This window comes from Leiobunum rupestre, chromosome 8, assembly GCF_980474605.1.
Source record: "Leiobunum rupestre chromosome 8, qqLeiRupe1.1.hap1, whole genome shotgun sequence".
In the NCBI taxonomy this organism is placed as follows: domain Eukaryota; kingdom Metazoa; phylum Arthropoda; class Arachnida; order Opiliones; family Sclerosomatidae; genus Leiobunum; species Leiobunum rupestre.
The window spans coordinates 18,142,524-18,156,795 of record NC_143391.1 but is presented as its reverse complement, the minus strand read 5'-3'; the positions used below and the strand labels follow the sequence as shown (position 1 = coordinate 18,156,795).

The window sequence follows — 14,272 nt, the reverse complement described above, 5'->3', positions numbered from 1 at the left end:
TTAAGCTCTTGTCCACCGGATTTCGACGTCGCGAGTTTCGTGTCGAGAAAGACTTAACGTCGTAGATACAACCATAAGTAACAAAATAACAATAAGTATGACACTTCCTATTGCTTGAATGCTAATTCTCTAACCGAACCGTTTTTCGGCACCGATACTCTCTTCAAGCTGTGACTTGGACTCGCGACTTTTGCATGACTAATACGTTTTGATAATAATTTAAGCGCGTTCTGGAGTCGCGAGGGGCTTTGGCTTGGTTTAGAAGCGCGCGTGTGAATCACGCGTGATTAAAAAAATTAAAAATCATTTTAGCCTAATATTCCGCCTTTCTATCGGAAACCAGGGCTACGTTCAGCAGCGCTCATCGGACTCACCGATTAGTAATCGGTGACATCGGTTTCCTACTGTACGTTTTTTCGCGTTTCCGGTTTTGACGTCCCGATGGTCATCGGCTGCTCACCGAAGTCATCGGCTTCAAGAGCCGGTTTTACCGATGACTGACGTAATTACTGACGTAAAACTACTATAAATTCAACGCCATTTTAAAAAAACACCGATGACCGAATAAAAGCGTTCAACAACTTACTACGTCATTATGACGAAAAAGCTCATCGGTGGAAAATATAAATCCATCGGATTTTTTTCCGTTGACTGTTACTGAACGCACCCCAGTTATTTCGGCTTAGCGGAAGTCTCGCGTATTTTAGACACTAGAGGGCTCTGTGCTGAGAAAACATCTTGATTACGCAATAACTATGAAAATCAGTTTGGTTGTAAATCTCGTTAATTGTCATACTTATTTAAAAATAAAAACAACAGTATTTTAAAAGCCAAGATACTTCATGGTTAAAAAATTTTTTGTTTATTTACATTGGCGAGCTTTCGGACCGCGGTCCCTTTTCAAGCCGAGAGTTACAATAAATGAAATTTACAAAATTAACAATTTCCGACATTATCTCTTAACGCATTTTTTAGACCTAATCTTTAAGTTGCCTCAATTTTTTATTTCTATCTGTCCTTTATCTTGATTTAATTTTCCCTGATTTTTTATATAGACCGCCTCTTTAAAATTCCTTTTAAACCAATTATTTTCTTTTGCCAATATTTCTGAATCATCCCAAACTATTTTATGACCAATATTATTATTTATGTGATTGGCCAAACCATTTTCAATGCTTAGTTTTTTAACCTTATCCTTATGTTCCTCTATTCTTTTCTTAAAACAACTAAAAGAATGCAGTTACCCGGAAAATTGTATAAGTAATATTTTTGATAATAATGTAGTAAAAAACGACCCCTCGCTAAAGATTCAAAGAATTAAAGAAATGAAAGAAAAATCAAATTTAGTATTACCATATGTTAAAGGTATTAGTGAAAAAACCAACCGCCAACTAGCAAAACATAATATAGGTCTGGTTAATAATAATTTCAATAACTTATTGAAAAATTAAAAGAAACAGGTATAATCTATAATATACCATGTAATTGTAATGATAATTATGTAGGCCAAACTAAAAGAAAATTTAAGAAAAGAATAGAGGAACATAAGGATAAGGTTAAAAAACTAAGCATTGAAAATGGTTTGGCCAATCACATAAATAATAATATTGGTCATAAAATAGTTTGGGATGATTCAGAAATATTGGCAAAAGAAAATAATTGGTTTAAAAGGAATTTTAAAGAGGCGGTCTATATAAAAAATCAGGGAAAATTAAATCAAGATAAAGGACAGATAGAAATAAAAAATTGGGGCAACTTAAAGATTAGGTCTAAAAAAATGCCTTGAGAGATAATGTCGGAAATTATTAATTTTGTAAATTTCATTTATTGTAACTCTCGGCTTGAAAAGGGACCGCGGTCCGAAAGCTCGCCAATGTAAATAAACAAAAAAAATTTATATATTAAACTTATTATTTACCATGGTGAATATTAGTAGAAATTATGTTTAATTCAGAGAAAACGGCATGGTATTAGAAGATAAAACTTATTTTATACAAGACGTTTCGAGCCGAGGCTCTTCTTCAGTCGTTCGTTAGTTTTAATTTAACCATGAAGTATCTTGGCTTTTAAAATACTGTTGTTTTTATTTTTAAATTCTAACGCCATGGTTTATCAAACCTTTAAAATTAATGATGTCATACTTATTGTTATTATGATACTTATGATACAACGTAGGTGATCAATATTGGTTTATTTAGATTGGATTTTTAATATGAAGTAACGGGAAAGTAACGTTTATTTTAAATATTAATCTCGCAAACACAAGCGCGTATAATCGATTTTCGTATCGTGTCTTATCCGTTCCGTGGCTTTCAATTTCTGCGGTTATATTGGAAGCTTAAGTATCGAGATAACCCAAAACGATAAGGCTTAAATCAATTTTTGAGAAGGTAGACTGGGGACTAGACGGGCCGACTCCTCTTATACGTCTTACAACGGGAAAATAACTGGGTTTTCTTTTAAGCTTTGATGTATTTGAGCCTCCTTTTTTCTTCAGTTTTTATCGCGAAGAGTTATGGCTTTAAGCTACCAGTTTCGTTACCGTTTAATGAGGTGATAAAAATAAATAGGCGCTCGCTTTACAGTGGTTCAAAAACTAAGAGAATAATTTACGAAAAATTTCTGAAACATTTTTACGCCAATATCCTTATCGGTTCTTAAAGAATCCGGTTAAAAACCTTCTTCCGAAGAATTAGAAAATGAAAATGAAATGGAATGGAATTTAGCGTAAAAATATCACCTTTCTACGAAGGTTTTCAAAAGTGTATGTTTATATATTTATACTTTCCTTCAGGAATCCATACTTCTACTTGGAATGCTTATCCTGCCGTATCGCGTATGGTAAGATCACTATGACGGCTTTAGCCCCACGTACGAGAGAAAAAATCCCCTCTGCGCGCGCTCCCCTCTCACGTTGTTGTTTGTTAAGTTAACGTAGTGACGTCAAAAAAAACCCGTCAGCCACATCGAGATGAAAATCTGCCGCGATAAGCATTCCAAGTAGAGATATGGATTTCCGTATCTCTTTAATGCGAAATCTAATAACCTAATAGTCACTAACAAAGTTATTTTGGATATTTGTCAATAAAATTACTAAACAAAATCAGCGGTTTTCATTGCGCAATGTTCAAAAACCATTAAAATACCCGAATGTAGTTTTGGTTTCTTTAGGATGAAAAAATTAGACCATCTTCGGGGCAACAATTTGAATTGTTTTAAAATATTGGGCAATAAGCACCGTTGATTTGACGGAAATTTTATTTAGTCCCAATAGTCGATAGAGAGCGGTGTAATTATTGAAACTTGTTTGAGCTATAAGCGAGGTTCTTCTTATAGAAATAGCTTCGGGCAAAGTCTATGTGAAACGATCATTATCAGGGCTAGACCGGCTTGTTTATCTCTTTCTTTGTGCACGGCTGACTCTAAGCTTCTTTTCATTGTTGGAAATTCTTCTCTCTTGACAGCGAATACTCTCAGCCTCCCGAATTACCCTTTCCGCGATCCGAACGTCATTATTTAGACGGCGCCCTAGAAGGGGCTCATTTTTTAATACGCTCCTTTCGTGATTTTACGCACGCCCCTACAATGTGACGATATGTAACATAATTACTCATAATTATGCCTCTGTATAACATTTCCATTGAAAAAATTCAATGAGACCTTGTTTTACGCGGAACATACATTAAGCGACCCCAAAAATGCAAAAAATGCTTATAATCCTTGCGCTATTGAAAAGGTTTCCATGGAAATGAAATGACGTGATCGCGAGGCACGAGCTAAACTTGACAAAGCCAGAAACGCGCGAGGAATTCTCACTAACTTCCGCTTCCCATCAGTAAAGTTGATGGCGCGTATTTCGTCACGGAGTTGTAAGTGACGTAATTGACGTCATATCCCGTGAACAAGGTTTCATTAAAGAAAATGCTTTTATGGCATACTTATGAGTGATTATGTTACATATGATGTGACGGATCATTATCAATTCAATAATTAGCATAAATCTTTAATGGTTTGTTTCCATTACATTTATAGACTAATCCAGATAGACTTATATTAAGGCTGTACATGGGCAAAACCTAGTAAACGCCAATTTTAAAAAATTCGAGTTAGTAGTAAATTTAAATATTTATTTATTTATTTATTCAACAACAACTGCGAAGCCGAATGCTGGCTTATGCGCAGAAAGACAAATAATCAATATAACAAAATCATATAGATAAAAAAATACAATAACGAACATATTTTAAAAATCGACGTTGTAAAAGAGGGACAATTTTGAGCGGAATTTGAGATAATTTTTAATCATTGGGGAGGGAATTAAAATCAATAATTACACTGTTTGAAAAGAAAATGAAACGAACAGAATATTCACATGTAGGTTTGTGAAGTTTGAGCGAGTGCCCACGGGTTCTAGACTCCGCACTTAAAGCAAAAATATATATACACACACATATATGTGAATTGTACACCTTATGAAAAAAATTCCATCTTGGTGAGTTATACATTACCATAATAAAAAGTCGCTAGATGACTTGGGCCCAAGGTGGTGCTTTGGGTATTAGCCTAGCTGATTATTATTATTATTATTTAACAAATAATGATAATAGATATAAAGAAAGTGCAATATCTTAAATTTCCAAAATGCAAATTCGGCAAATGACCGAGGGGCAGGTCACTTCCATTTAGGTAGCGTCAGAATCATAGTAAAATGATTAAATCAGATTAATCGTGATTAAATCAGGGTAATCAAGATTAAAAAATATAATCAAGATTTAATCAATCTAATCACGATTTAAACGATATTTAATCATTCTAATCACGATTTAAACGATATTTAATCATTCTAATCACGATTTAATCAATACAATCGGTTGAATCGAGATTTTATAATTAAAATCAAAACTAAAGTACGATAATTTAATATTAATTATTATTATTGATAGTTATATCGCAATTGTTTGATTCTCGTTCTAATTTCTAATCACGATTTAATCGTTTCAATCAGGATTTAATCATGATTAAATCCGATTTAAACATTCTAATCATGATTAATCGTGATTTAATGAACATAATCACGATTAATCGTGATTTAATCAACATAATCACGATTAATCGTGATTTAATCAACATAATCACGACTAATCGTGATTTAACCAACATAATCACGATTAATCGTGATTTAATCAACATAATCACGATTAAATCGGAATTAATTTTTTGAGGGGTGCGTCGTTAATCAAAGAAGTGACCTGCCCCTCGCCAAAATGACGTTAGCTAGGTTTTGCCATGAGACAGCTGATCGAGGGACTAACCACTTCCTTAAATTCTGTACACCGATTACAGCGAGTACAGCCTTTGGTAGTGCTAAATCCGTAATCGATTACGTAATCACTTTAGTACAGACAAAGCTACGGATAGTGGTCAGCCCCTCGCAGCCGATTAGGTACGCTCATTACTATTGAAATACATTATCTTAATGTAGTCTAAATTATTTACTTTAAAAATTTCACTTTAATACTTGCTACAAACTTATTTATCAAATACTTTATCCGATTATCCCTTCCGTTGTTTTAAAGCGCATTAATATCGTGGGAAAAAAGAGTAGATTTTAGCGTGACTATTATCGGTAGTAGCGCAGCCCCATTCTCGGTGTACGATGTGCGAAATGGAACATAAATTCGTTCATCCTCAGGGAGATTTTGGAAAAGAGGCGTCATTACGGCCCCTATTCCCACCGCTTCGCTATCTCTCTCCTGGTTCGTGTTAGACACAAACACGTCAGCTTTCCAGGAAAGAGGATGACTAACGATCTTTATCGCTATCTTTCCCATCTTCTCTTCGTTCTCTCCTTCGAAGAAAAGATACTATCTCCTCTCCTTCGAAGAAAAGATATATATATATATATATATATCTCTCTCTCTCGCTCGCATTGGGAATGAAAAAGCGATACGTAGGAGCGAAAGTCGGTCGCTTTAGAATAAGTTTATTTAATTAATTTAAAAAGGGCCCCTCGAAGAAATCACGCAAAAAAACTTTCCAAAGAACGAGATAAAAAAATCCCCACTCGGTAATAAATTTGACTAAACAAGATTACAAGAATACGGGTAGTGTTGGATAAGTAAAAGGCCCGCTGAAAAAAATCAAAGAATCGTTTTTGGGCGCCTATACAGCGTCGTAGCGTGCTCGGAGATCGTTTGAGACGGTTGCTGGCTCCCCGATCGTTTCGTTTTCTCGTTGTCCACCGCCGAAGGTCGAATTTAGGTCACGGCTCTCCTCCTTTTCGTATATAGGTGAACGCGGCCCGTTTGAAGTGGCCCCCCTTTCTTGACCTTCCAGAGGAAACGAACTAGCAGGCGCGTCACGGTCTATCGGAATGGATTGTTTCCGAATTACGCGTTGATTTAATACTCATTAGCCAAGAATTAATTGCCCAGTTCGTCGCCTTGTTGCCGCGATGTATCGGCCTTTACGCGTTATAAGTCTACGAGTTAAAGCTAGTCGTAAAAGGAGAATTATTATCGAAAACATTCCGCAACCCCCCTAAAACTTTCAACCGTAATAGAAGTTTTATCCATTAGCATTAACTTACTTTATTTATAGAGCTGATTTTGTAATAGGCTTACATGACTCAGCTTAAGTTCTTTAGAATGTCGAAACCATTGAGTTGGGAATATTAATCTAGAGGTACAATCAAAACGTCGGATTTCAGTATTTCACGAAAAAAGTTTAAAAAAAATAAGATTACTGCCGTCTGCTCCCAAATGACGAGAAAACTTTATCATTCTACCCGTGGCGCCGTCTATCCCTCAATGGTTCATTCAAAGAAGACGCGTTTTCCGGCAAAAAGATTGGGTTTTTTTCAAAAATAATGGATGGCGCCACGGGTCATATGATAAAGTTTTCCCGTCATTTTAGAGGAGACGGCACATTCGTAATTTTCAAAAACTTGTTTCGCGGGGAGCAGATTTGATTGGATCTCTAAATTTATATTCCCAACTCAATGGTCGAAACGCTTCTAGTGGCGGTGTTTAGTAGGCCAAAACCGTGTAAATTAACTTCTCCCTGAACACGGATGCCGCGCGTGTGAAACACTTCTACAGGCGTTTTGGCCTATTTTGTAGCGCGTATTTTTACGATTATCAAACCTAGGAGCAACAAACACAAGGAGAACGCAGCTAGCCTTTAAACACGCTAACGAAGGGTTGTGTACGAATTTCATTGGACGAGCGTCACGAGCCTTTACGCTGAACGTTTTACGGGCTGGGGGGAAGACAATTTTCGAATTTTCCCCTTCCGACGGCAGCAGGCGCTAAAGCGTCTAGCCAATGAAAAATGTACGCAAGAAAATCCACGACTTTTAACGGGTTGCGTTCTCCTTGTGTGGGGTGTTGTGTTTGTTACTCCTAGATCAAACGAAGTTCGATATTCTAAAATTTCGCTTAAAAATCCGTAACAAATTACATTAAATTTCATTAAGCTAGGCTATTTATAGATCTTTTAAACGAAAACCTAATTATTTAAAGTGTACTTTCCCGGAGTAAGTTCGGAATATTGGAAGTAAACAAAGATTGAAGCCTTTAATGTACAGATAGACCCGGAAAATGTATTTGACTAAGTACTTAGTATGTTAAACCGGTTCAATCAAAGAACGGAATAGTCTAGACGTCAACGAAATCAAAGGCGGGGTCTTCAGGCGGATAGTTAATGTTCTTTCCCGTAATCTCTTTCCCCGATTGCGCTATTTACCACTTTCTATTTTGTCGCCAGTGATGCGCTCTCGCTGTTTTCTTTGTTATCTTCGGAAAGTCGAAAATATTCCACGATATGGTCATTTACGGTAGAGACTTTCTTACGTGACAAGTGGAAAATCGTTCTTGAGGCTCCTTTGTGGAAATCAAGGAGAGTATTGGCCTACGCGAGAATATTTTCTAAGGAAAAGTGTTTTGACAAGAAGAGTCACTTCGTTTTGCGAAACCGGCGCCCCATCGACATTCAGTCAATCACTTCGGGCTTATCTGTCACGCTCGACCCACCACACCCCCTCCCTCTCTCTCTCTCTCTCTCTCTCTCTCTCTCTCTCTCTCTCTCTCTCTCTCTCTCTCTCTCTCAAGTCTCGCTTGGATTAGAAACAGTCTAAGCGAGAGTAGTGACATCCTTCGGCCGTACCGAGAAACGAAATTCGTGTGACTGACTTAAAAGAAAATTGAAACTGATATTATAAATTTGGCGTTGGCTTATATTTATACACACTTACAGTGTTTGCTATAGTTGTACACTTGCCTGATAGCTGACATTGTACACTTTCCTGATAGCTGACATTGTACACTTGCCTGATAGCTGATATTTTACACTTGCCTGATAGCTGACATTTTACACTTGCCTGATAGCTGACATTGTACACTTGCCTGATAGCTGACATTTTACACTTGCCTGATAGCTGACATTGTACACTTGCCTGATAGCTGACATTTTACACTTGCCTGATAGCGGACATTGTACACTTGCCTGATAGCTGATATTGTACACTTGCCTGATAGCTGATATTTTACACTTGCCTGATAGCTGACATTGTACACTTGCCTGATAGCTGACATTGTACACTTGCCTGATAGCTGACATTGTCCACTTGCCTGATAGCTGATTTCACAAAGACAGTATTTAGTCCCGAAGAAATAAACACTCGAAAGCTTGTTCGTATTTTGCTTCGAAATCCGAATGCGTATAACAAGTAGGCTTCAGCTGGAAATAGATTTCCTTTTACCGGTAAATATGTCTTTTGAAGATTACAATTCGCGAGAAATAAAATGAAAGAAATAGGGAGCTTTGAGTTCTCAGCATCCTTTCGGAATGTTAGTAGGGATTCTCCGTAGATAAATTGACTCTTTTTCCGGGTGTACGACCATCTCCGAATGCCGAGACTCGAAATATCGCTCTCGGCATTTTTTCACTTCCTTTCAATGAGAAAATATATCGCCATCCGTTATTTTCTTCACAATGTCTTTCATTTTAAATCGAGAACTGCCCATATACCAAAAAAAAACGTGTTCGCGGGTCCCCCCATACCATACATACTGCCAAATATCAAAATTGAAATATTTTTCCAAAAACTGAATTTATTTGGTAACTTGACACGGGCGATAGTTCTTCTCAAATGAGCGTTATAGTTTGAATACGCGCAATTTCCAGCTTGTTGATTTCGACTTGGTTTGTATGATATTTTTCAGTTCGTATAAAACGTTACGCTTTACTTTATGGAGTGAAACGAAATTTCTAATTAATGTCGTCTTCATTTTCTTTTCGTAGGATAAGCTCCTGACGAGGTTGGAAGAGCACGAACCCGAGCTTGCTTCGTCTCAAGATGAAGAGGTAACTTTTAAGCTCTACTCTCTATCAACCCCTCCGAGAACAAAGTGTATTTCGTATCATTCGATACGTAAAAGCTAAACTTTTTTTAATTACAATTAATGATCGAAGCTCTTATTATCGCGTTTTGTTTAAGACGAATGGAAGGGTGTAGTCTGCTTGAAAATGAAATTTCCTTGAAGCATAAGTAACATAATACCCCTAAGTATAACATTGGAAATGTTTTATACTACATCCTTTCTTCACAGTGACGCTAAATTTTTTTTGAAATAGCGCCACTCGGTAGCGGCGCCATGAACTAATCTAACCCGACTTCCGGTAACGTGAAATTCCGAGAATTTGGCGCTCAAATTGTTTTGGGGGGTGCCAATGCCTTGATACTAAAAATCGTAATTTTCAATTCCCGCTCCTGAAATTAGTAAATATACCGAAATTGGCTTTATTTTGTTATTTTTAAAATTATGAATTTCGACTTCGTTGAAAACAGAATATTTTATTTTAATATAGTAGGATATACATCTATGAAATAGTAAGCGTGAACTGCAGTCCTATGAAAGTTTTACCATTGTAAAATCTTGGACGAATAATTACTGGACCCGAAACCAAATGTCGCGCTTGTTGCTTTTACGGCAGCGCCGCTTGTAGCGCCGTAGTGTCAAGTATTGGAAAGATTTCTATCCAGATACTAAACACGTGCCCAATATTAGCGGACGACGTTAGGCCTAGCGTTCTTAGCTCGTCACTGTGTCAAAGCTTACACCTTTATATATCCATTTTGACTAGGCATTTTTAAATTTATAATATATTATCTATTTAAACCTTCATAAAAACTATATAACATTAAATCGAACTTCCTATTCAAATTAATTAAATCATTACCCTTTCATTTTTATTCCAATACAATTATTACTGAAAAATCTAAAGCCTATTAAAATTCCAAAAGCCTAACTTCTATTAAAAACAGCAAAGCAGACGACGGAATGCGGGTCATCTGACATTTTACGCACGTGTTTTGTATTTGGATAGAAATATTTCGCGATTCTCTCGGTAGGAGCGCTGACGGGCGATGCAAATTGTGGAACCGTTGATTTTGCTTAGGTTTCGAGTCCAGTAATTATTCGTCCATGGTCCAATCAATTTTCTCTATTTCGTGTATCCTTGCAATGTTATATCCGTCAAAACACTTTTTATTTGCTAGTTCGGTATTTCTTCAATAGCTCTTTATATAAAATACGAGAGGTCACGTGATAACGTTAGATTCATCGTGCAGTTAAAGTTAGAGAGCGCGCGCATATTTTTGTTTTTGTTGAGCTCGCGCGAAAACGCACGAGACCCTCTACACGGAAATATTCGGAAGCACGCGCTCCCAAAAATAACACTTTTTTTGCATGTATGCGTGTAATTATTTTATAGAAAGAGCTATTGCAATATTTAAACTTTTGGTGCAGTGAAACGCGCGAAAACAAAATGTTTCAAAACTATAGTAAAAACGTATTTATTGAAATTAAATTGAGACAGGCGCCCTCTCCTTAGAACATATCTTTTGGTAGATGAGCAATCGATTTTTTTTTTGGTCGGTCGAGTTGGGGATGCTCAAGTATTCATTTGGGGGCGCTGAGCATCCCCTGGTGCCCCCCTCCCCTTCATATACGGACCTGCTCGCGGCCCTGCAGTCTAGATACGTAGTAAATCCTTGGATGGAGGGTATATCTCTCAAGGATGCGTACAACTTGCAAAAGGATGAAAAATAGACTATCGAACGCTTGACTTTCCCTACTAAGGTTTTAAAGGACAACAACCGCGTTTGAAATTGACTCCCACGACCTCTGGAAATAAGGCTAGAAAAATCCCAGAATATAATAGACCGGATTTGCTATCGCGGAGGAGGAGGAGATTTTGGTATTTTAAAATAGTGTTGTTAATTTTCCGTAAAAAGAAAATGCGGAAAATTTTCCGGAAAAGTTTCCGAATTGTGGAAAATTTTCCGCAAATCGGAAAAATAAAAATTTGAAACATAAATTACCTTTTAAGGGTTTTTAATGTTTTTAACTTTTTATCGATATAAAATGTCTATAATATCAGTAAACATACTACAAAACATTAATAGTGTTACATTGTTAACCAGTTTAAACTAGTCTAGAGGTTTGGTTTTACTTTCAGATTCGAAAAAATGAGGCGAAAATTCCGCTTTATTTAAATTTGCAAACAATATATTAGACTAATCATTAAATGCAAACTTTTTTTTTCGGAAAAATTCGGAAATTTTCCGGAAATAAGGCCTCGGTCATTTTCCGGATAATTTTCCTATAGGGAAATTTTCCGACTTACAACACTATTTTAAAATGAAAGCCACTCGTCGATCGCGATCGATCGCATTCCATCGAAACATCATTTATGACGAATTAGCATAATAGCCGCGTTAACGACCATTATCCATTGCTCCGATGGCTTTGTGAAAACGGCTCAAAATAGCCCGGATAATTTAGATATCGCTTCCGGATGTCATACGTTTGTTTGCTGGCGTCCATCGAAACGAGGAATTTAGTTATTAATATCCTACGAAATACTGGCGTATTGAACGCGCGTTAAGGATCACTTCAAAATTTATTCGTATACATATACCGGTACAGACGCGCAATATGTTACGGTCGAGATAAGTTACGGATTCAATCAGCTGCGAAGACGGACTAAAAAAATTCAAGCTACCTAACTAAATGCCGTCCAATTTAGTCGTTCCGTGGCTTAACGGGGGTAGTGCCGAGCGAAGTTCGAAAGAGCGAAAGGTGACGGTGGCCAGTCCGTAAAGGACGGATGTAAGGAGGTCAAAGGTGGTGTTAAAATGTTCGGAGGAAAGGTAGGAGGTTGTCGCGTCCGAAATACTCTTCGTCGTTATCTATGAAATGCAAATGCCGTTAGTTTGGGGCGAGCTGGATCATTAACTAGCTTTTCGATCGTCAGCGAGGGAATTTTGGAGAAGGTGGATGACGGGGGCTTAGCATCCGCGAAATATATCGGCGAGGGAAGCAAATTTAAAGGTTTTTGGCAATGGGCAAACAATGGCCGCGAATTTAGGCCACTCTAAAAGTTTTAACGAGAGGATGCTCATTAAGGAAACGGTGTAATTGAGGTAATTATTCCCGATTCCCCCCTCCCATACACTTTCAATAATCGTAGGTAGTTCGAGAATTGATTAGGCCCTTCATTTTTCTGATAAAGCCGCTATTTTACGACTTCGCTCCGAAGATTGGGGTCACCATAGGCTTAGCAGTTAGGAATGATCGAAGAAGATTCGTTTCCGGCGCTTTAACCATCGGTTTTATAATTTCCCGTGATAGAACTTACTATATAGCGCTATAGGGGTAAGCGAGACAGGTTATAGACTACGTTTGTTTTAACTTAGGGGCCCACAAATCAACTTGAGGAGGCCTCCAGTAGCGTAGCAAGGGGGGTTTCGAGTTAGTAGACAGCGAACCGTTTTCGAATTTACTAACATTGGCCGATTGATAGGCAAGATTTTCGCCAATTAGTTGTAAGAATCCTTACGATTATAATATTGTGAGTAAGTAGGTTTTATTCATTGAGTTGGGAATATTAATCTAGAGGTCCAATCAAAACGTCGGATTTCAGTATTTCGCGAAACAAGTTTTTAAAAAATAAGAATACTGCCGTCTGCTCCCAAATGACGAGAAAACTTTACCATTCTACCCGTGGCGCGGTTTATCTCTCAATGGTTCGTTCAAAAAAGACGCGTTTTCCGGCAAAAATATTTTTTTTTTCAAAAATAATGGATGGCGCCACTGGTCATATGATAACGTTTTCTCGTCATTTTAGAGGAGACGGCACATTCATAATTTTCAAAAACTTGTTTCGCGGGGAGCAGGTTTGATCTAAAAATCTTCTGTCGCCGCCCCTTTAGCCTAGTACGGTTAGTTTAATTGTAATGAATTTAGCTTCACACTTTACACGCTAAAACCGTCATTCGAATCGTTTTTAAGTTTGGTTTAACTGAAGATTTTGTTAGCGTAATTCGGTACACCATCTTGAAAAGCAAGTAGCCCTTATTCGGTGCTTTTGTTTGATCTTCAATCCATTTTCTCGGTGGTGGTCCCAAAGGCCGGAAAGCGAGAGAAGCAAAGCCTCGGGCTGCACCGAACTCCCTCGCTTATTTTGTTTGGTCTCGCTAACTTTTCAGCGTCTCTCAGTTTGAAAAAGTTCAGTCCTCGGTATTCGTCGGCTTGATTCCGCTGGCTATAAAGTGATTCGGTCCCTTTTGTTCGAGCGGTGGTCCGGCAATCAAGCGTGTCCCCCCAAAGCTCAACTTTGTTTTCTAGTCATTGTTGCTTGTTTTGTTTTTGTTTCCATAAAGTAATTAGTGGCTTGTCTCTCTATTCGCTCGCTCTTATAGTGCGGCCAAGAATTAGATCCGGATTAGATGACCCGGCAACATTTTTACGTTCTTTTTTTTTACGAGCGCCATCTCTTTTTCTGTTAAGAAGCTTTCGTTTATTCTTCCCCTCGGGGTCTAGCTCTACTATACAGAAAAATAAATAAAGATGGCATATTTCATTTGAACTAGCCGTTATTTTAGCTTTAACAATCGATTTTTCGAGAACTATATTTAGAATGTCGGGTCTACAAACGCGCGAGTGGCGTATCAACAAAATCCTTTAAAGAGGATTATATAAATTTAACGAAGAGTATAGCTTCGGTCTTGCGTAAATCGGGTTATTATTTGAAATAAAGGTCTAAAAGAGCAATTTAAAACGAGCCTATTTTAAAAAGTAGCTCCTTTCCCGACTTCATTTAATCAGAGCGACTCTATTTGGCGTTCTTCCCAACCTTTTACCCTTTATCTCTTCGTTCTTTTATTTATTTTTCTTCCTGCCGGAAATGAAAAATCTGGCTTTAC

At 37.4% G+C, this 14,272-nt stretch overlaps 1 protein-coding gene across 1 annotated transcript in view; it reads left to right on the top strand.

Moving 5' to 3' along the window:
- Nucleotides 1-14,272, top strand: part of LOC149932557 (uncharacterized) — a 56,267-nt gene that overhangs the window by 36,800 nt on the left and 5,195 nt on the right. The window contains exon 2 of the mRNA XM_090155813.1: nucleotides 9,304-9,366. Within this exon, the coding sequence (XP_090011939.1) occupies nucleotides 9,304-9,366 (63 nt within the window). The remainder of the gene's footprint in view (nucleotides 1-9,303; nucleotides 9,367-14,272) is intronic.